The sequence below is a fragment of the Pongo pygmaeus genome, chromosome 3 (genome assembly GCF_028885625.2).
Source record: "Pongo pygmaeus isolate AG05252 chromosome 3, NHGRI_mPonPyg2-v2.0_pri, whole genome shotgun sequence".
NCBI lineage: Eukaryota > Metazoa > Chordata > Mammalia > Primates > Hominidae > Pongo > Pongo pygmaeus.
In genome coordinates, this window is record NC_072376.2 from 8,683,959 (window position 1) to 8,706,222 (window position 22,264).

Here is a 22,264-nt window from a genome sequence, read left to right on the forward strand (position 1 = left end):
GACGCTTGGGCGCCAGTAGCAACAGGGCAGACCCCGGGGCGTCCCTCATTCCAGCTCCTCTGGGTCAAGAACGGCTGCCGCTCCTTTGGGGGAGGGTGCGGGATGGTCTCTTTTCTTAGAAAGTGGCTCAGGTCTTATTCTGCGCCTGGGCATCTTGCAGCCGACACACAGGCACACCAGACGGACAAACAGAAAAACCCACAGAAGGCGGCCCCTCCCCCACTGCAGAGAGCCAGTGACGGGCGCTCCTCCACCCCTAACCAGACACACCCGAAAACAGACGGCCAGACATAGAGTGACCCGCACAGAGAAGACAATACAGAAATACGCAGGGACGAGGACAGACCGTCGGACGCTCGGACACGGACCCAGGCAGGATCACCTGGACCTCTGGGTTCCCCAACGGAGACCCTCGGGGAAGGCCCGGAGCATCGCACGCCACTGTGGAGCCCCGGGCGCCCCACTTGGCAGCAGCCACGCCCCCCGCGCACACCCCCCTCGGGCTGGCTCCGGGAGACCCCCTCTCCCCAGCCCGGCAACCCCGGGACCCCGGGAGGCACCTCTCATCACCCAGCGTTTCCGGGGCGCCCGGACAGGGGCTGGGTGGGCGGGCGTCGGCGCAGGGGTGAGGGCTGCAGACGGCGGACGGGGGCCGGGCGCGCGGGCGGAGGTGCGGGAGGACGAGCTAGTGTCGCGGCAGGGCTGGCCAGTGTCCCAGGGATCAGGAGCGGGGAGCTGTCCGCGTGGGTCCGGAGGGGGCAGATGGCTGCCCCGGGCGTTGCCCAGTGAGGGGCAGTGGGCAAGGGAGCTCGTAGAACCCCAGGTCAGCGGGGCGGGGCGCTGGGTAAGTGGACAGGGTGGTACCTTGACGGAGGACGAAGGGGCAGAAGAGGGGAGGGCGGGCGTCGGGAGGTGACAGGAGACGGGGCAGGTTGGCAGGGGCGTGGGGTAGGAATCGGAGGGGAGTTGAAAAGGGAGGTGCTGGTTGGCAGAGGCGTCGGGGCAAGGACAGGAGCCAGGAGCGCAGGCGGGGCCCGACGGCAGCCACCTCCGGGACCAGACTTGGCGCGGGTGTCTCGAAGATGCTCGAGGGCCTCGGGTCGCCCGCCTCGCCCCGGGCAGCTGCGAGCGCCTCGGTCGCGGGGTCATCGGGGCCAGCGGCCTGCCCGCCTCCCTCGCCCCCGGCCCTGAGGTCCCCGGAGTCCCCGGCCCCCCGGCGGGGCGGTGTGCGCGCCAGCGTCCCACAGAAGCTGGCCGAGATGCTGAGCAGTCAGTATGGGCTGATCGTGTTCGTGGTGGGGCTGCTGCTGCTGCTGGCCTGGGCCGTGCACGCCGCGGGCGTGAGCAAGAGCGACCTGCTGTGCTTCCTGACGGCGCTCATGCTGCTGCAGCTGCTGTGGATGCTGTGGTACGTGGGCCGCAGCTCCGCGCACCGCCGCCTCTTCCGCCTCAAGGACACGCACGCCGGGGCCGGCTGGCTGCGCGGTGAGTCCAGGCGCCGGGCGAGCGGGTCTCCGTCTCCTCGCCCGCTAGCTGCATCCTGCCCTTCCTTCTTTCCTCTCTCTCTCTCAAGCCTGGGTCGCCGCAGGAGCCTCCTCTCCGCCTCCAGACGCTTCCATCATTACAGCCACAATTACAGAAACCTCTCTTGTCCTTCCCTGGCTTAAAGCCATGCAGTGGCCCTACTGACCCCATGATGGAGGCCACTCTTCCTCCCCTGACACTCACAGCCTTCTAGCACCCGGCCCCCGAGGGCCCGTTTCCTTTGCTCCCCTCCTTTGTTCTCATCCTGTGCTGGGGTCATTCTTGCGGACTTTCTCTCCCATCGCAGGATCTGTGCCTCTGCACATTCGGCGCCTTCGGTTCCCTCCTCCAGGAATGTCTTTTCCACTCTCCCACCTGCCCCTCTGCTTTCCGAGACAGGGCTCAGGCCTCACCCCATTCTCCCCGCGAAGCTTCTCCGACCGCCTTCTCCTCCCCGCTTTGCAGGTCTGACCACACGCCCCCAGCCCGCACTGGGCTCCAGTGTTCTTGTCGACATGTCTGTACCCTCCACTCCACTGGCGAGCTCTGTAATCCCTGTCTCTCCGTCCTAGAGCCACCTCGGGGCCTGGCACGAAGTGGGTGTTGAGAAAATGAGGGGGGATGAATGAAGTAATGAATGCGTGGATGCAGGGTGGGGCAGAGAGGGATAGAGGCTCCTGCTGGTACTCAGGCATTGGCTGAAATTGTCAAGATAGGAACTCTTCCTTCCTCAAGGGGCTGCCACATTTTTTTTTTTTTTGAGACAATGTTGCTCTATCTCCCAGGCTGGAGTGCAGTGGCACAATCACAGCTCACTACAGCCTCTTCCTCCTGGGCTCAAGCAATCCTCCCACTTCAGCCTCCTGAATAGCTGGAATTATAGGCACACATGGCCTTGCCTGGCTAAGTTTTGTTATATTTTGTACAGATAGGGCCTCGTTGTGTTGTCTCCTGTTCTCAAACTCCTGGCCTCAAGGGATCCTCCTGCCTTGGCCTCCCAAAATGCTGGGATCACAGGCATGAGCTATTGTGCCTGGCTGGGGCTGCCAGTCTTGAATGGGAGACAGACATGGTGCAGGTGAAAGGGAGGAGGCCGTGGGGAGCATGCTTGTGAAGAAAGCTTCTGTCTGAGTAACCTTCCCAGGAAAGGCCGAGTGCATTTCACACCACGTGGTCCAGACACATCACACATTGCCACTTGGATTCTCATATTAGACCTGAATTTAAATCTCCATTAGAGTGGGGCTTCCGTGTGCCTTGCATGCGTAACCTCGGGCAAGTTACTTGATTGCCTTCCTCATCCTGAACCCTGGTTTCAGCATCTGTAGAATGGGGATCCCACACTGCATAGGATCCAGTGACTGATGAGGTGGCTGCCCAGCACACACTAGGCCTCCTTTCCACACTTCTTTCAAAGGTCCTGGCCAGATGCCACCCTCTTTACAAATGCCTGGCAGGAATTACTCCTCACTTCCATGGGCCACCATGGCCCTCCTTGTGTAAAGCTCTTTTGGTCGTTGTCCATTTCTGCCTTGTATTATGACTGTTGGATATTAGCCTTATCATCCAGAAGAGATTTTAGACTTCTTAGGCTCAGGGACTGGATCTAGTTCATCTTGCTTTTGGGGAAATTTGACACCATTGCAGGGTGGCCCAAATTTCTGTCCTAAAAATGGTTGTTTTAGGGAAGTTAATGGTTTTGTGACTCTGTGAATGACAGTGAATCTGGTGCTATTTAAAACAAGGCACAAAGTGTTATTTTAGGATATTGACTTACACAGGCTAAAAAGTATTATGCACACGAGCCTTTACCTGTGTTTTCCTGCAGTCAAAGCCCCCTTTTTTGTTCCTCACTTCTTTTTCTCCTCCATCCTTTTTTCTCCCTTCTTCCTTCCCTCCTTCTCCTTTCCTTTCTTCCTTCTCCCTCCCTCCCTGTTCCCTCCCCTTCCCTCCTCTCTCCCTTTCCTTCTTTTTTTTTTTTTTTTTTTTTTTTTTTGAGATGGAGTCTTGCCCTGTCGCCCAGGCTGGAGTGCAATGGTATGATCTCGGCTCACTGCAACCTCCGCCTCCCAGGTTCAAACGATTCTCCTGCCTCAGCCTCCTGAGTAGCTGGGATTATAGGCGCCTGCAACCATGCCCAGCTATTTTTTGTATTTTTAGTAGAGACGGGGTTTCCTCATGTTGGCCAGGCTGGTCTCGAACTCCTGACCTCGTGATCTGCCTGCCTTAACCTCCCAAAGTGCTGGGATTACAGGTGTGAGCCACCATGCCCGGCCTCCCTTTCCTTATTTTTTTCATTTTCTTTCTCTCTTCTCCTCCTTCATCCTTCCTTTCTCTCTTCCTTCCTCTATCCTTCTCTCCACTATCCCTCTTCCCTCTCTCCTCTCTTTCTCTTCCTTCCTCTCTTCCTCTCTCCCCTGCTGTTTTTGTTTTTGTTTTGAGTTGGAATCTCACTCTGTTGTCAAGGCTGGAGTACAGTGGCTAGATGATGGGTCACTGCAACCTCCACTTCCTGGGTTCAAGTGATTCTCCTGCCTCAGCCTCCTGAGTAGCTGGGACTACAGGTGCACATGCCACCACACCCAGCTAACTTTTGTATTTTTTAGTAGAGACAGTGTTTCACCATGTTGGCCCGGTTGGTCTCAAACTCCTGAGCTGAGGTTATCCGCCTGCCTTTGCTTCCCAAAGTGCTGGGATTACAGGCGTGAGCCACCATGCCCAGCCTGGTGCATTTAGAATGTTCCTCCTTCTCCTTCTCCTTCTCTCCTCCTCCTCCTCCTCCTCCTCTTTCTCCTCCTCCTCCTTCTTTTTCTTTTTTCTACTCAGTCTGTGCTTATCCAAGGAATGCTCTTCTTTATATTGAAGTGCAGTTAACTTCCCAGAACCATCATCCTCTTCCCTGGAGCTTCTATCATCATTCACTTATTAATCCACGATCCATCCATCCACCTATCCACACTTATTCATCATCCATCCATCCAACCATCCATCCATCCATCCATGTTTTTTTGTTCTTCCTCTCTCTCTGCCTCCTTTCAGGTTGACTCCGAGCATTGGCGCCTGAGTCTATGGGTGAATGGTTGCACCATTTCCCAAGATTGGGAAGCCAAAGGGAAGAGCAGGGTGGGGACACAACACCAATGACATGCTATATTTCTCTTATGGACATGCTACGTTTGAGGTGTCTTTGGGACACTAAGTAGAGAGGGAATAAATGGGCAAGGTAGAGAGAGCACGTGATAGGTGTTCAGTAGATGGTGGCTGTTTAGACATTCATTGAGTTGCCTCATAATAATGTAATTCAAGTGAGGTGTGTGTATCATGGAAATGGTGTTGGCTCTGGAAGGTTTGGCTTGAGGTCTCAGCTGTATCACCTTCACCTTTCTGAGTCCTGCTTTCCTCATCAGTAAGATAAGAATCCCAGCTGCCTCTCTGGGAGGAGCTGGGGGATGTCGAGAGAAGCAGTTTGCAAAGCCCTGGCCATTCCTGTGGGTTCCTCAAAGAAGCAAGAAGCTAATTATTAGTGTCGGGAGGCTCTGGTGCCAAAAGGAAGCACCTTCAGCTCCAACAGGGACTGGGGTTTCCTCTGGAATTCTACCTGGAAAGACAGGTTTGACCCAGGAACTCAGCTCTGCCCTGGTGTTGGTGACAATCTTAGACGAATAGACAGAGGGCAAGTCCCTCAGGAAAAAGAGCAATGATCCCCAAGATCCACTCTGGGGCCACTATGAGGGTCTTGCTTAACTGCATGTGTTTTCTTACATATTTGTTTTCTTAGATGATATTTCCGGTCCAATGGAAGATATAGACACAGTGTCACAATTTCAACACAAACAAGCGAATGTGGTTGCCAAAAAGTCAGATGCAGGCTTGGCTTTCATTGGAAAGGAAATCAGACTGTGTGTGGAGGGTCTCATCCTCCTTGAGAATTTCACAGGCCCCTGGAAAGAGTGGCGGCAGGAGGAGCAAAAAGAGGGTCAGTCCAGAAGAGAGAAGGATGTGGAGGTCACAGGGTAGAAAGTGCTGCTGCCTTGCACCTGTCAGCTCCAGGCCATCCTCTGTCTATCAGCAAGTAAGAGTCACTTCCTCTGGGAAGCCTGTCCCGATAGTTTCAGACCAGGGGCAGCCCCCAGGTTGTATGGTCTCATAGCACTCTTCATTTTCTTTCTAGCACTAATCAAGCAGGAGATTGTATTATTCAGTGATTGTTGGGGTAGCCAGACTGAGCCCCTAAAGGCAGAGACCCTGTCTGAATGTGCTTACCATTGTATCCTGAGCTCCTGGCACAGTGCCTAACATGTAGTAAATGCCAATTCATATCTACTGAATAATTGAATGATTGAATGATTGGATGGATGGATGGATGACTAGATGGGTGGATGAATAAGTGAATGATGATAGAAGCTCCAGGGAAGAGGATGATGGTTCTGGGAAGTCAACTGCACTTCAATATAAAGAAAAGCATTCTAAAGTAAGCACCAGGCCACACGTGGTGGCTCACACCTGTAGTCCCAGCACTTTGGGAGGCTGAGGTGGGCAGATCACCTGAGGTCAGGAGTTTGAGACCAGCCTGGCCAACACGGTGAAACCCCGTCTCTACTAAAAATACAAAAAGATGGGCGTGGTGGGACACAGCCAATTATGAATCATTTGCTGCTTTCTGTTTTAGGCACTGGGGTTGCAGCTATGAAAGGCTCTCCTCAGGTGGAGCTGATGTTCAGGTAGAGAAACAGCAATAAACAAACAGCTAATGAGCCGTCACTGGGAAGCTGGGGAGCATGACCTGTGAGACTTCTAGGAGCTTGGGGGTGGGGACAGAGTAAGCAGCACAGCACCCTTGAGCAGGGCTACAACCAGGGGCCTGGGAGGAGCCCAGGTCTGCAGGAAGGCTGAGAGGTTCAGGTGGGAGGCAACACCTGCAAGTCTTCTTTCTTTCTTTATTTTATTTTTATTTTTTAATAAGGACAGGGTCTCCCTATGTCTCCCAGGCAGGAATGAAGTGGTGTGATTATAGCTCACTATAGCCTCAAACTCTGGGGCTCAAGTGCTCCTCCCACCTCAGCCTCCCGAATAGCTGGGACTACAGGTGTGTGCTACCACGCCTGGCTCATTTTTTTAAAATTGATTTTTGTAGAGACACGGGTCTCGCTATGTGGGGTGCCTGTAATCCCAGCTACCTGGGAGGCTGAGGCAGGAGAATTGCTTGAACCTAGGAGGCAGAGTTTGCAGTGAGCCAATATCATGCCACTGCACTCCAGCCTGGACAATAGAGTGAGACTCCATCTCTAAAATAAAATTAAATTAAAATAAATAAAATAAAATAAAATAAAATAAAATAATAAAATAAAATAAAATAAAATAAAAGTAAGTAGCAGCTGGTGATGGAAGGGTGCGCTTTGAGAGATGTTGAGCCTCCCAGCCCTGGGCTTGTCCAAGTAGAGATCAGATGGCTGCCGGTCATGATGCATTGGAAAGCATTCTTGCATGGGATAGAATGTAGACTAACTCTGTGGGACTTTCCACCTCTAAGAGGGGGATTCAAGATTCTAGACTCCTAGAAGGGATTTGGGTGCCTAACAAAGAGGAGGGGGTTCCCTCTGCCATCACTAGATGGATACCCTAGGTAGTCTTTGGATTATTCTCAAGTATTGTAGCTGGTAAACTTTCTGATTGTTCTAATGCACCAACTTTTTCTTGGCGATTGAGTGATGATAATAACATCCCGCTTATAGAGCTTTCTAGGTAAGGAACACTGTTCTAGGTGACTTCCATGTAATGACTCACTTAATCTCCTCAGCACCCCTATGAGATAGGTGTTATTACTGTCATTACATCTTAGAGATGGGGAAACTGAGGCAAAGGTAAGTGAAGTAATTGCCCAAGGTCATCAACTAATAAGTGGTAGGAAATGGGCAGCTGGCCTCTGCCACTCTATGTTCTACTGTCTTTCAGAGCATATTTTTGTCAATATTCCATGGACATCCAACATTGTATACTCTGTTTTGAGGTATGCAAGATTTTATATACATATAAAGGCAAGTTCATTGATTGTATGATTCAATTCTTCTGTGTCTTATATTTTGTCTACTTGATCTATCTAGTTCTGAAATTTTCCATTTTGTTTTTTTATTACCAGCAGTTAAATATATAAAGCAGGGAGGCTGAGGCAGGAGAATCCCTTGAATCTGGAAGGCAGAGGTCGCAGTGGGCAGAGCTTGTGCCTTTGCACTCCAGCCTGGCCGACAAGAGCGAAACTCCATCTCAAAAAAAAAATATATATATATATATATGTATACATATATATGTATATATATGTATACATATATATGTATATACACTTATATACGTATATACATGTATATATGTATACATATATGTATATATACACGTATATACGTATATACGTGTATATATACACGTATATACATTTATACATATATATGTGCATATATATAAAGCAAAAACTGTTTTATTTGGGCACATGTGTGGCTGTTATATCTTCCTCATACAGTATGTCTTTTTTTTTTTTTTTTTTGAGATAGAGTCTCACTCTGTCACCCAGGCTAGAGTGCAATGGCACGATCTTGGCTCACTGCAAGCTCTGCCTCCTGGATTCACGCCATTCTCCTGCTTCAGCCTCCCGAGTAGCTGAGACTACAGGCACCCGCCACCATGCCTGGCTAATTTTTTTGTATTTTTAGTAGAGACAGGGTTTCACCGTGTTAGCCAGGATGGTCTTGATCTACCGAGCTCGTGATCCGCCCGCCTCGGCCTCCCAAAGTGCTGGGATTACAGGCGTGAGCCACCGCGCCCGGCAATCTGTCTTTTATCATATGTAGTGATAAAGGAGGAAGGATTCTTTATCCTACTTATTACATTAACTTTAAATCCCATATGGTCTGATATTAATATTGCCATTCTGACTTTCTTTTTGTTTGCATTCCTTTGTCCACTACTTTATGTTAAACCTTTATTACTTTGTTAAAAGTGCAATTTGTGTAAGATCATGTAACTAGGTTTTGTTTTTAATTCAATCTTCCTATTCTTGCTTACTACTTAGTGGGAGGATTTAGATCATTCTAATTTATAGTAATAATTTATAGTTGGCTTTTTTGTTTCCATTTTTCTTTATGATGTTTATGATGATATATTTTACATTTGTATTTCTTCCTTTTCCTTTTCCACGTTTGCCTTTTTTGAGCATTTGAAAAATTTATTGTGATTTTTTATTCCATTAATGGCCATTTTTTTCTTCCCTCACTCTCATAATCAGATGCATATTACTTCATTCTTTTTTTTTGAGACAGAGTCTCGCTTTGTCACCCAGGCTGGAGTGCAGTGGCACGATCTCGGCTCACTGCAACCTCTGCCTCCCAGGTTCAAGCGATTCTCCTGCCTCAGCCTCCTAAGTAGCTGGGACTACAGGTGCCCATCACCACACTGGGCTAATTTTTTGTGTTTTTGGTAGAGACGAGGTTTCACCATCCTGGCCCAGCTGGTCTCGAACTCCTGACCTCAAGTGTTCCACCCATCTTGGCCTCCCAAAGTGCTGGGATTATAGGTGTGAGTCACCGCACCCAGCTGCCTATTACTGCATTCTTATTTGAAAACAAAATATTGAACATTTCCCTCAGTGAGCCACACTGTGTCCCACTCCAAGATGTTTGCTGCTCTCACTTCCTCTCTACCTAATGGGATGAGACCTTTAGGATATGTTTGCCTCCCTATTCCTTTCCCTTCTTCCCTCTCCTTTTCTATTTATTTACCATGAGGGCTTTCAAAGGTTTTTCTTTGTTCCCTATCCAGTCCTTTCCCAACTTAGGTTTTTTTGTTGTTGTTGGTTTTTTTTTTTTTTTTTTTTTTTTGAGTTGGAGTCTCGCTCTGTCACCCATGCTGGAGTGCAATGGCGCAATCTTGGTTCACTGCAAACTCTGCCTCCCGGGTTCACACCATTCTCCTGCTTCAGCCTCCCAAGTAGCTGGGACTACAGGTGCTTGCCACCACACCTGACTAATTTTTTATTTTTAGTAAAGACGGGGTTTCACCATGTTGGCCAGGCTTGTCTCGAACTCCTGACCTAAGGTGATCCATCTGCCTCGGCCTCCCAAAGCGCTGGGATTACAGGTGTGAGCCACTGTGCTCGGCCGAACTTAGGGGTTTTGTAGAGATAGTTAATAGAATTTCACCTCAAAATGTCTATTCTGTATGACAAGTCTTTATAGGGCATGTAAATTACACATCTCAGGCAGTTTATCCATTTGAATTTAAGTTCTTTTCTTCTTTTCTCTCCTATTAATCTAATTATCTATCTCCATCTGTCTCTCCATCCATTATACCTCCACCCTACTCCAGGTTTCCACAAAGTTGATTGGTCACTATAATTTGCTCTCCTCTTCATCTTCCCCTCTTTTGGGGACTCTCTTCCAGTTCACAAGCTGCTTGGTTAGAGTCCTTTGTCAGACAAGTTATGTGGATGACAGTTTTCTCTCACCCTCTGTTCTCTGTTCAACAATCACCTCCTTTCCTGCCCATGTACCTTCAACCTCAGTCCCCTTTTCTGCTTTACTTTTCTTCATGCACTTAGCACTTCCTGACATTCTTTATATGTTTACTATTTACTGGTTTATTTTGTGCCTTTCCCACTAGATGTGAAAGTCCTCAAGGGCAGACACTCTATTTTATTGACCTTTATATCTTCAATGCCTGGGACAATGCCTGGCCCATGGTTGCTGCTCAATAAATAGTTGTTGAAAAAATTACATTTTGTGTATCTTCAAACATCATTCTGCCTTTTGCCCTGACACGTGGGCGACATCTTAGCTGGGAATAAGGTTTTTGAGGTGCAGTCCTTTCCTTGCGACACATTCCTCCACTGTCTTCTGGTTTCCCAGGCTGCACAGAAAAAGTCTGTTGCCAGCTCATCTCTCTGATATTTTGTGCACACCCCAATTTATGCAATATTATACTTGTATATTTTTGTTTCTACAGCAATCTCATATGTCTGTCTTTGAGCCCTTGGCACAATGCCTCATACATAGTAGGAGTCCCCAAGATATTTGTTGTATAAATAACTAGGTGAATGAATCCATGGATGAATGGATGAACATAGGAAGAAAGGGAGAACTTAAAGAGTATAAGAAAATATGTAAAGTATTTATTACTGAACCCTTGACATGTCAACCACAGAGATGGTCTAGACCAGTAGTTTTCAAAGTGGGGCCTAGATCAACAGTGGCAGCCCCACTTGAAAATTTGTTAGAGATGCAAATTTCGGGGCCCTGCCCAGACCTACTGAATCAGAAACTCTGGAGGCGGAGCCCAGGAATTTGTGTTTTAACAAGCCCTGCAGCTGATTCTGATCCAGTCTCCAGTTTGAGAACCACTGCTGTAGACCATCCTCATTTTCTGTATGGGAATCCTGAGGCTGGGAGCAGGAAGTGACTCATGTATTCTGTGAGTGTCCAGGTCTCTACAGTTTCAGGCCTGTGCTCTTGCCACTCAACCATGCTGCCTCGCCTCATCTTGCTATGTTTTTTTGTAATTAAAACTGACCACGTATTTGTCAAAACATTTCAAAGCACTGGGATCGAATCTCCACTCTTACAAAGTTCCTGATTTCATTGGGATGTTTCCAGGATTAAAAAATAAATGTGAGTTAGAGTTGTTTCTATAAGGCTTTGAGCAGTGGAAAAGTGCCAGGCGATTGCATTACTTTTCAGAGGAGGCTTCTCAGGCTGGGGCTGTAACGTTATAGCCCAATGTTATGGCTCATGCCCTCTTCTCTGCTCAGTGCCTTAATGCACGTCATACACGATCCAGTTTCCTCCTGTTGGTAGGAGCAAATGTGTAAATGGTGGTCAATGCTAGCCCAGGAGAGAGATGAGGAACTCTGACTTGATCAAGCGCTCATGATCACTGCCTTTTTCTCACGAATTTCTTCATTTGTCACCAAGTGTCTTTTTAATGTATTTTGTATATTCCTTTCCAGTCTTTTTATATGCAAATTTTTTATTAGTTTGTTTTCATATTTTGGGCAAAACCATGCTCATTATATTATCAAAGATTGCTTCCTTTCTTCAGTACACCTAGCACAGGCCCTTCCTCAACTACTACTATAGAGCCCTTACCCATCTATTTTTTTTTTTTTAATATACTTTCAGCCAGGCTCAGTGACTCATGCCTGTAATCCCAGCACTTTGGGAGGCTGAGGCAGGCGGACCACTTGAGGCCAGGAGTTTAAGACCAGCCTGGCCAGCATAGCAAAAAACCTATCTCTACTAAAAATACAAAAAATTAGCTGGGCGTGGTGGTGCACGCCTATAATCCCAGGTACTTGGGATTGAGGTTGAGGCACAAGAATCACTTGAACCTAGGAGGTGGAAGTTGCAGTGAGCCAAGATCATGCCACTGCACTCCAGCCAGGGTGACAGAACAAGACCCTGTCTCAAATAAATAAATAAATAAATAAACTTCCTATTTTAGAAAAACTTTAGATTTATGGAAAAGTTGCAAAGAGAATTCCTGTATACCTGTATGACCTGCACACTCTGCACTCTTATTTCTTATTATTTCATATTAATATATATATTTTTTGAGACAGAGTTTTTCACTCTTGTTGCCCAGGCTGGAGTGCAATCATGTGATCTCGGCTCAGTGCAACCTCCACCTCCTGGGTTCAAGTGATTCTCCTGCCTCAGCCTCCCGTGTAGCAGGATTACAGGCATGTACCACCACACCCGCTAATTTTGTATTTTTTAGTAGAGATGGGGTTTCTCCATGTTGGTCAGGCTGGTCTTGAACTCCCAACCTCAGGTGATCCACCCTCCTCGGCCTCCCAAAGTGCTGGGATTACAGGTGTGAGCCACTGCACCCGGCCAGCTGCGCTCTTATTCTTTAGAGAACAGGATTTTAGGATTAGAGAACTGAGATTTTTGAGTAGAGCAGTGACATTCTTAAATTGCTCCTTTTTGAGAAAGCTTCTAGAAGCCTTCTGTTGATTGGACCAGGCTTTGTTGATTGTGTATCATTTGTCAGACTCTGGGCTATGGGGTGGGTACAATGATGAACAGGACACAGCACCTGCCTTCTAGTTTTACCTTCGCAGCTCAACAGTAGAATTTATTTATTTATTTAGAAATAATTATTATGTTATTTTTGGGTAGAGATGGGGTTGCTTAGGCTCTTGGCCTCAAGTGATCCTCCCACCTTGGCCTCCCAAAGTGCTGGAATTACAGGCATGAGCTACCATGCTCGGGCTAGAATTTATTTTATTAATATATTTTTAATTGTGGTAAAACACGCATTTATATATATAAAATTTACCAACTTACCAGTTTTTAAGTGTACAGCTCAGTGGTGTTAAGTACATATACACTGTTGTGCAACCAACCTCCAGAACTTTTTCGTCTTGCAAAACTGAAACTCTGTCCTCATTAAACACTAACTCCTCATTCTTCCCTCCCTCTAGCACCTGGCAACCACCATTCTACTTCTGTCTATGAATTTGCTTACATTTGATACCTCATATAATGAAATCCTCCAGTATTGTCCTTTTGTGGTTGAGTTTATTTTACTTAGCATAATGTCCTCATGGCTCATCCATACTGTATCATGTGTCAGAATTTCCTTCCTTTTTAAACTGAATAATATTTTGTTGTATGTCTATACCTCATTGTGTTTACCCATCCATCTGTTGATGGATGCTGGGTTGCTTCCACCTTTTGGATACTGAAAATAATGCTGCTATGAACAGGAGAATACAGATATCCCCTAGGGTCCCTGCTTTCAATTCTTTTGGGTATATACTCAGAAGTGAAAAATGCCAGATCATGCCATAATAGAATTTTGAATTTTTTGAAGGCCCTCCCTACTGTTTTCAGTAGTAGCTGTACCATTTTACACTCCTACCAACAGAGCACTATTTCTCTATATCCTCACCAATGCTTGTTATTTTCTATTATTTTCTTTTTTTTTTTTTTTTTTTTGATAGTAGCCATCCTGATAGTGTGACGGTATTTTGTAGTTTTGATTTGCATCTCTCTAATAATTAGTGATGGTGAGCATCTTTTCGTGTACTTGCCGGCCATCTTTATGTCTTCTTTGGAGATATGTTTATTCGTGTCCTTTGCCAATTTTTAAATTGGCTTTTGTCATTGTTGATTGATTGATTTTTGGAGACAGAGTTTCGCTTTTGTTGCCCAGGCTGGAGTTCAATGGCATGATCTCAGCTTACTACAACCTCTGCCTCCCTGGTTCAAGGGATTCTCCTGCCTCAGCATCCCAAGTAGCTGGGATTATAGGCATGCACCACCATACCAGGCTAATTTTTGTATTATTAGTAGAGACAGATTTCACCACGTTGGCTGGGCTGGTCTCCAACTTCTGACCTCAAGTTATTCACCCTCCTCGGCCTCCCAAAGTGCTGGGATTACAGGTGTGGGCCACTGTGCCCAGCCCATTGTTGTTAATATATAAGAATTCTCTATAAATTCTCTCATAGCAGCTTATTTTCAGTATCCAAAAGTGGAAGCAACCCAACATCCATCAACAGATAGATGGATAAACACAATGAGATATAAACATACAACAAAATATTATTCGGCTTAAAAAGGAAGGAAATTCTGACACATGATACAGTATGGATGTGCCATGAGGACATTATGCTAAGTAAAATAAAGTCAACCACCAAAGGACAGTACTGTACGATTTCATTATATGAGGTATTTAATGTATACAAATCTGTATATTGTGGATATTAATGACTTATTAGATATATAATTTGCTAATGTTTTCTCCAGTTCTGTGGGCTGTCTTTCCACTTCATTGGTAGCGTCCTGTGATGTGCAAAAAGTTTTCATTTTCGTGTAGTTCAGCTTATTTATTTTAATTTTTGTTGCTTGCGTTTTTGGTGTCATAGCCAAGAAATTATTGCCAAAGCCAATGTCATGAAGCTTTTCCCCATGTCTTCTTTTACAAGGTTCATACTTTTATATTTAGATCTTTTATCTGTTTTGAGTTAATTTTTGTATATGGTGTAAGGTGAGGGTCCAACTTTATTCGTTTGCATGTGGGTATCCAGTTTTCCCACCACATTTGTTGAAAAGACTGCCCTTTTCCCATTAAACGGTCTCAGCACCCTTGTGAAAAATCGTTTGACCATATACATAAGGGTTTAATACATAATATAATTTATTTTGAAATGACATCAATGTATATTAATGGAATGTGTGTGTTTCCACTTCCCCCTTCATCCCACATTTAGGTAGTATCACATTGTTTGCAGTCATTACCATCATCCTGGGATGCCTTAAAATTGGATACTTCATTGGATTTTCAGAATGTTTATCAGCCACTGAAGGAGTTTTCCCTGTCACCCATTCAGTGCATACTTTGTTGCAGGTAAACCACTGATGTTTATTTATGTTGTCTCATTCCTGTGAAGTGTATCCCAGGTTGTGCAGAAACTTGTAACATCAAGACGTGTGGCAAGTGGAGCTAGTGTGAGCAGCTGTGAACTGAAGTGACTGAGGTGAACTGAAGTCTGTTTGAGGCTTAGTTCTTCAGCTGCCTCCATTGCAAAATAAAACTCTGTGTCCCCATGGCCATTTTCGCAGGGATCCTATGAGGCAGAACTTCTAATGATGAAGAGTCAGGAAATTCTGCCAAGCCAGAGTCTACAGTAAAGGCTTGAGGGAATTTTATTTTCTAGGTATGTAACAGCTTTATTGAGAGAATTCACGTGGCGTATAATTCGCCCATTTAACATGTGCAATTCAGTGGTTTAGTCTGTTTGTAGAGTTATGCAGCCATTGCCAAAATCAATTTTTTTAAAATTAATATTCTTCCTACATAGAAACCTTGTGCCATTGCAGTGCCTTCTCTGGGTCATGGAAACACTTTTGTTTTCTCGTTTGGGGATTAAAATCTTTTAGAAATGTATGAAGATTTTTTCCCACAGCACTGGTAAACTTGGTGTGGCTCAGAAGGAAGGATTTGATAAATATAATTTAAATACATAGCTTAGGGTCAGAAAAATTTCATGGTTGAAAAGAATGTTAGACAGGCCTTCAGGGTAGTGTTTGCCCTTGGCAGAAATCCGTGGTAATGTTATCAGAGTCAGGATCTGAATTGTTGAAATGTCAGCCTCATTTTTTTTCTTTTTTATTGTATATGTTTAAGGTATACAACGTGATTCTTTGATATTCCTATCCATAGGGAAGTGATTACCACAGTCAAGCATATTTACGTCTGTCATCTCACATAGTTGCCTTTCTTTTTTTGGGTATGGTAAGAGCACCTAAAATCTATTCTCTTAGCAAATTTCCAGTATACAATACAATACAATATTATTAACTACAGTCTTCACGTTGTCCATTACATCTCTAGAATTATTCATCTTACGTATTTGCAACTTTGTACCCTTTGACCAAAATCTTCTAATTTTTCCCCTCCAACCACCATTCTACTCTTTAGGTTATTTTGTTTTTATTTATTAATTTAATTTAATTTTAGAGACAGGGTCTTGCTCTGTTGCCCAGGGTAGAGCGCAGTGGTGCCATCATGGATCACTGCAGCCTTGAATTCAGCTCAAGTGATCCTCCTGCCTCAGTCTCCCTAGTAAGTAGGACTACAGGCCCATGTCACCATGCCCAGCTTCTACCGTCTGTTTTTATGCATTTGATTCAAAACGTTTTTCTAGATACCACATATAAGTGAGATTATGCAGTATTTTTCTTTCTGTGTCTGCCTTATTTCACTGAGCACAATGTCCTCCAGATTTGCCCATGTTGTTGCAAATGGCAGGCTCTGCCCTCATTTTTTTCTAACGAAGAAGTTGGAGCTCAGAGAAGACAAGTAACTTGCTCAAAGTCACTGCGGAGACACAATGATTATTTTCTTTCTGACAAGTCACCCTGGAAGACCATGAGCTTGTTCTAGTGATACTGCCATTGCTGGAAACATTTTTGGATTTCCAGTTTGAGAAGGTTCTTTGGAAAGTTTTCTACCTCTAGAAAACCAGGGATGACATTTTTAAAACTTCATTTTTTATCCAAAGTGACCTTCAGCTTGTACCCCCAGCTGACTTACCAGACAGCACTGAATGACCTCAGAGTGTTTCTCTAGATCAAACACATTCTCAAATAGTGAAGCTAACAGACAGAACATGCCCAGTGAGCCTGGAAACGGTTTAGCTCCATGGTGGCATGGGGGGATCACTGGGGAGCTTGCTGAGGGGCTCATTTGGAGGGGCTGCCTTGCACTTGAAAGCTGTTATGGACTGAGTTGTGTCCCCTGTGAAATTCATATGCCGAAACCTTCATTCTCAGTATCTGAGCATGTGACTGTATTTGGAGATAGGGTCGTTTAGAGGAAATTGAGGTTAAATGAGATCATTAAGGTGGCCCAAATTCAATATGCCTGGTGTCTTTATTTTTTATTTTTTTGAGACAGAATTTTGCTTGTCACCCAGGCTGCAGTGCAGTGGCGTAATCTCGGCTCACTGCAACTTCCGTCTCCTGGGTTGAAGCAATTCTCCTGCCTCAGTCTCCCAAGTAGCTCCGATGACAGGCACCTGCCACCATGCCCAGCTAATTTTTTGTATTTTTAGTAGAGATGAGGTTTCACCGTGTTGGCCAGGCTGGTCTCGAACTCCTGACCTCAGGCAATCCACCTGCCTCAGCCTCCCAAAGTATTGGGATTACAGGCCTGAGGCACCACGCCTGGCCCTGGTGTCTTTATAAGAAGAGGAGCGAAGGACACAGACACACACAGAGAGACAGCCACGTAAAGACACTGGAGGAAATTGACCATCTACAAGCCAAAGAGAGAGGCCTCAAAAGGAACCAACACCTTGATCTTGGATTTCTAGCCCCGGGACCCTGAGAAGAGAAATTCCTGTTATTGAAGCTGATGGTCTGTGGTCCTTTGTTATGACAGCCCAAGCTGATCAAAGATAACAGGCTGCTCATTCCAGGGGAATCCCATGAAGACAGAGCCTTATAGTGATACAGTGACAATGTGGAAAGCTTTAATGAGGCCAGAACGAACTGCATTCATTCATTCATTCATTTTTCATGCAGTTCATCTTTAAGTACTGGGTGAACATGGTTCTCAGCATGGGGAGTACAAGGGTGCAAAGCCGTGGTCTGTGGCACACACCATGGGGGTGTCAGTTAGGTGAGAGACAGTCCCCAAAACAGTGACAACACTGGGCTCAGTGCTTTGACCACAATGTCCCAGAGCAATGAGGGAGCACAAAGGAGGCCATTTCGGCAGCTTGGGGTGAGGGTCGATTTCTGCCAGGGAAGGGCCCAGAACCATTTGTGAGAGAGGGAGGAGCACAGGGGTAGTGGGTCAGAGGCCACTGGAAGAGGGTGTCTTTGGGATGTGCAGTCTTTCCTCAGAGTGGGGTAGGGGGGCGATGTGTGGGCACAGGCTGGATCCCTGTTTGGTGTAGGGCTTGTAAGCTTGCTCTCTGGTCAGATTGCATGACTCTGGCTCTGACCACAGCTGTGTGACTTCAGGCAAATTACTTAACTTCTCTGGGCCTCATGGGTCTTACTTGCAAGGTGGGGACAATCACAGTACCTATTTCATGGGTTCGTTGTAGAGATTAAAGGCACAGATGTATGAAAAGCACTTGGCACAGGGCTAGGTGTGCAGCAAATTCTTGGTCAAGGCTGACCACCACCTAGGGGCTTTGGCTTCACCTCAAGGGCAGTGGGGAGCCACTGAAGGCTTTAGGCAGAAGAATGACCGGGACAGATGTGAATTTTCAAAATATCCCTCTCAGTTGGTGGGTTGGAGATCTTAGCTTTCTAATTTAAGGCATTTTATTGGCCAGGCAAGTCAATGAATTAATCATTCTGTACCTGTTGGACACTTACCATGTGCTTTTGCTACATTAGATGACTGGAGAATAGAAAAAAGTATATATATGTGTATATATATAACAATTAGGCACTGTTCTAAAAAACAGAGTATTTATTTTAAAATTGTGGCAAATACTGAAAAACCTGTAGATATCAGGATGAAATCGCTTTTGTCAGACCCAGGCAAAATAGGCCTGGGAAAGCACCAAGGAGAGGGGACTTCTGCCTACGTGTCTGAGATACAAAGTGTTTCCAAGGACTTTCTAAAAACCCTTCATGCATCTCCTGCTTTGATGAGGCTAGACATTACTAGACATTCTTTAGGACTGCAGTAAAGCAGATAAGATGCTCTTGGAAGAACACTTGCCCAGCACTGGCATCTCCACCAATGAACTGATGACAACTCTGGCTTTGAGCCTCTAGAACCGATGAACTCTTTCTCTCAGTGGATTATGTAAATTTCTCTTTTCTAATAACAGCTCCTCCTTACCCTTCCCTCACCGAATGCGCAGGTGGCTTGCCGTTCCATGCGTTCTGGATTGTAATTCCTATTTCTATTTCCAAGTAAATCCAACATATTTAGCGATAATTTTCTCTAGTGTCTTTTTTTTTTTTTAGGTTGACAGTCACATAACATTTACCATCTTAGTCATTTTAAGCGTACGGTTCAGTAATGTTAAGTACATTCACTTGTTGTACAACCAATCTGAGGACCTTTTTCATCCTGGAAAACTGAAACTCTGAGCCCACTAAACAACTCTCTATTTCCTCCTCCTCTGGCTTTTGGCAAACTCTGTTCTACTTTCTGTCTTCATGAGTTTGAATATTCTAGATGCCTCATACAAATTGAATCAGACAGTATTGGTCTTCGTGTGTCTGATTTATTTCTCACAGCATAATGTTCTCAAGGGTCATCCATGATGTAGCATGTATCAGTATTTTCTTCCTTTTTAAGGTTGAGTAAAATTCCATTGTATGTCTATACCACTGTGAAAGGAAAATAAATCTTGGGGCCCCAAAATCACTAAGCCAAAGGGAAGAGTCAAGCTGGGAACTGTGTCAGGCAAACCTGCCTCCCATACTATTCCTAAAAAAGATTGCTACAAAGATTTTAAAGATTTTAAAAAGCTACAAACCTCCCTCACAATTTGTCCACTAGGAAATTCCTTGTGGGCTCCAAGATCTTTACCCTAAAACAGCTGTGTTAAATTTCACCCTCACAATGTAAATGGATAGCCGATCTTCCCAGGTACAGGATAAAGGACAGAGCTCAAAGTCATCCCTCTGCTCACCTGAGACAAATGCACACCTGATGGCTTCCTGTGCCCGACGTTTGTTTTATCTTAGTAGAAATGCAGGTTCACTGAGCTAGATGGATTCATAAGCAACTATTCCTCTACCCCCTCTCACATGTGAACGGCTGATCAAAGACTCAAAAGAATGCAACCATTTGCCTCTTATCTACCCACACTTTTATAAAAAAATTTCTTCCTTGTTTCCCAGTATTTGCCCTTTCTCTTTAAAATATTGAAGCCCTCAAAATCATCTGTAAGAGGCACAGACCTGTCTCCCAGGTGCGTGTCCTTAATCTTGGCAAAATAAACTTCTAAATTGATTGAGACCTGTCTCAGGTACTTTTTGGTTTATATTACATTTTGATCATCCACTCATCCATCAGTGGGCACTTCAGTTGCTTCTACCTCTTGGCTGTTGTGAATAATGCTGCTATGAACATGGGTGGACAAATATCTTTGTGAGAACTTGCTTTCACTTCTTTTGGATATATATATATACCTAGAAGTGGTATTGCTGGACCGTATGGTAATTCTAAAAAAAAAAAGCAAAAAGCATTTATTTAAAAAATATGTTACATTACTGAGAAAAAATGGGAAAGATAATAAAAATGCACCTGTAAGCAAATCAACTGAAACCAGCATTTGCTATTGTTTTTATGTATTTCCTCCATTCCTTGTACTTAAAGTGTACAGTCTTCTCAAAGTTTGTGGGTGTAGAATTTTCTATTACAAGTTTTTCACTAAAAAAAGTTTTCAATGTTGGTAGGTAGTTTTTATAAAAAGCATCAATTAGATGGCTGTCTAATTTCAAATCGTTGATAATTGCTAATTTACTTAACTGTTTCCCTATTATTGGGCTGAATGCTTTAACAAGGAGTCACTGCTGTCTGTTTTTATTATTGGATGTTTCAAGACAGTTAATGCCCTCAATGTGTTTTCCTGAGTAAGAGAGTAAATCTTAGGTAAAAGAATGTGAAAGAGGTGATATGTGTAAGTGTATTTTATTTTGTACTGTCTGATTTTATTTTTATAACTCTTAACTAGAGAATAAAGATTAAATGAGACAAATTTATAAAATGCCTAACAGTGTTTGGCATGCAGTAGGTGCTCAATATGTGTTTATCTCTAAAATAAAGCCCAAAACATTTTAGAAGCCCAAATAATGCCTGGTATATAGGAGAAGCTCAGACAATTTCAGTGAATTAGTGAGATAACAATGGAGAATATTTATTGAAAACATACACGCTTCTCCAGGTGCTAGTCTAAGTGATTGACATGGATCATTTCATTTAATTGCTCACAACACCCTCTAGGGTAAGTTCCTATGGGAAAACAGGTTCAGCAAGTTTCCCTGACTAGCCCAAGGCCATGGGCTATTCAGTGAGGAAGTCAGGATTTTCACAGGTCTGATACTATATAGCATCCATGATTTCAATCCCTTCCCTGCATGCTGCTAGTGACTGCATAACCAGGGGACTGCCTAGCATATGTAATAGAGTGAAATAAAAGACCAGCCCAAATCAATTTCATTATTTATTTAAAGCTCTCAACATTTCCTTTCTGGCCACTGGCAGAGAGTAACTGTACAGTGAATATTTCTTAGATGAAAACTAACACGTGATATAAACCAGTTATAGGATTAATGTCAAGCAGGCTACTACTTCCAAACCCTGTCCCACAGCAGACATCCTCAATCAATCACCCCATATCACAGAAGACATCTTTAATCAATTGCAGCACCATTTCTTCCTGAACCAAGAGGCCTCACTTTATTTTTCTGCACAGTACTCCTGGATCATTGTCCCCAGTGAGGAGTGGCTCTGCCACCTAAGATGGAGTAGGAAGTCACTGATGTCCCAGCATTTTCTCATACCTTTTCTTTGAGTTTTATAGCTTCTCAAGTTTGCAAGTGAAAAGATGAGTGTCTCATCGATTTTTCTTTTCTTTCTTTATTTCCATCTAGGTATATTTTCTTTGGGGGCATGCAAAGGATATTATCCAGTCTTTCAAAACACTGGAAAGGTAAAAATCGTGGGTAATTGCTTTATATGTTGAATTTGGCATTCATTTAGAATTATCAAAACTCATCACTGCCATCTTGCTTTGGTTATAAAAACAGACCAACTCTCCACTTGGTCCTGAAAGCTAAGCTCTCACTTGTGGCCGAGAGAAGAGGGTCGCTGCTTTTGGCTTCTCCATGGGACAGATCCAGAAGTAGCACGGGGTGGGCTTGAATTTTGAATCTGAATCTGCATCTTAGACACTTTTCCCTGATGACCCTCAGTTTCCTTATCTATAAAATGGAGATGAAGGGAAGAAAATGTAATTTCTTTTTTTAACCCTTATAAATTCTCAGTTGAGATGCTGTCCTGAAAACAAAGGTCAGATTGACAAGAGAAAAACTAGCAGGAGTTTATTGACACTTGCTGTGTGCCCATCATGTGGGAGGGACCTCAGTTCTAACATATTTCTCTTAAGGCCGTGGTTTAGGGGCCTTGCTTAGACAGTATTTTAACAAAGAGCCATACATCCTATAAGGACAAAACAAAGCTAAGTTTGCTCCCAGATTCTCCT

General features: G+C 44.7%; 1 protein-coding gene across 1 annotated transcript in view; it reads left to right on the forward strand.

The window, feature by feature from the left end:
* Positions 1 to 1,017: 1,017 nt before the first annotated feature.
* OTOP1 (otopetrin 1) overlaps positions 1,018 to 22,264 on the forward strand; it is a 38,350-nt gene continuing 17,103 nt past the window's right edge. Inside the window, exons 1-3 of the mRNA XM_054485858.2 lie at positions 1,018 to 1,485; positions 14,786 to 14,922; positions 21,654 to 21,712. Of these exons, the coding sequence (XP_054341833.1) occupies positions 1,083 to 1,485; positions 14,786 to 14,922; positions 21,654 to 21,712 (599 nt within the window). The 5' untranslated portion in view covers positions 1,018 to 1,082. The remainder of the gene's footprint in view (positions 1,486 to 14,785; positions 14,923 to 21,653; positions 21,713 to 22,264) is intronic.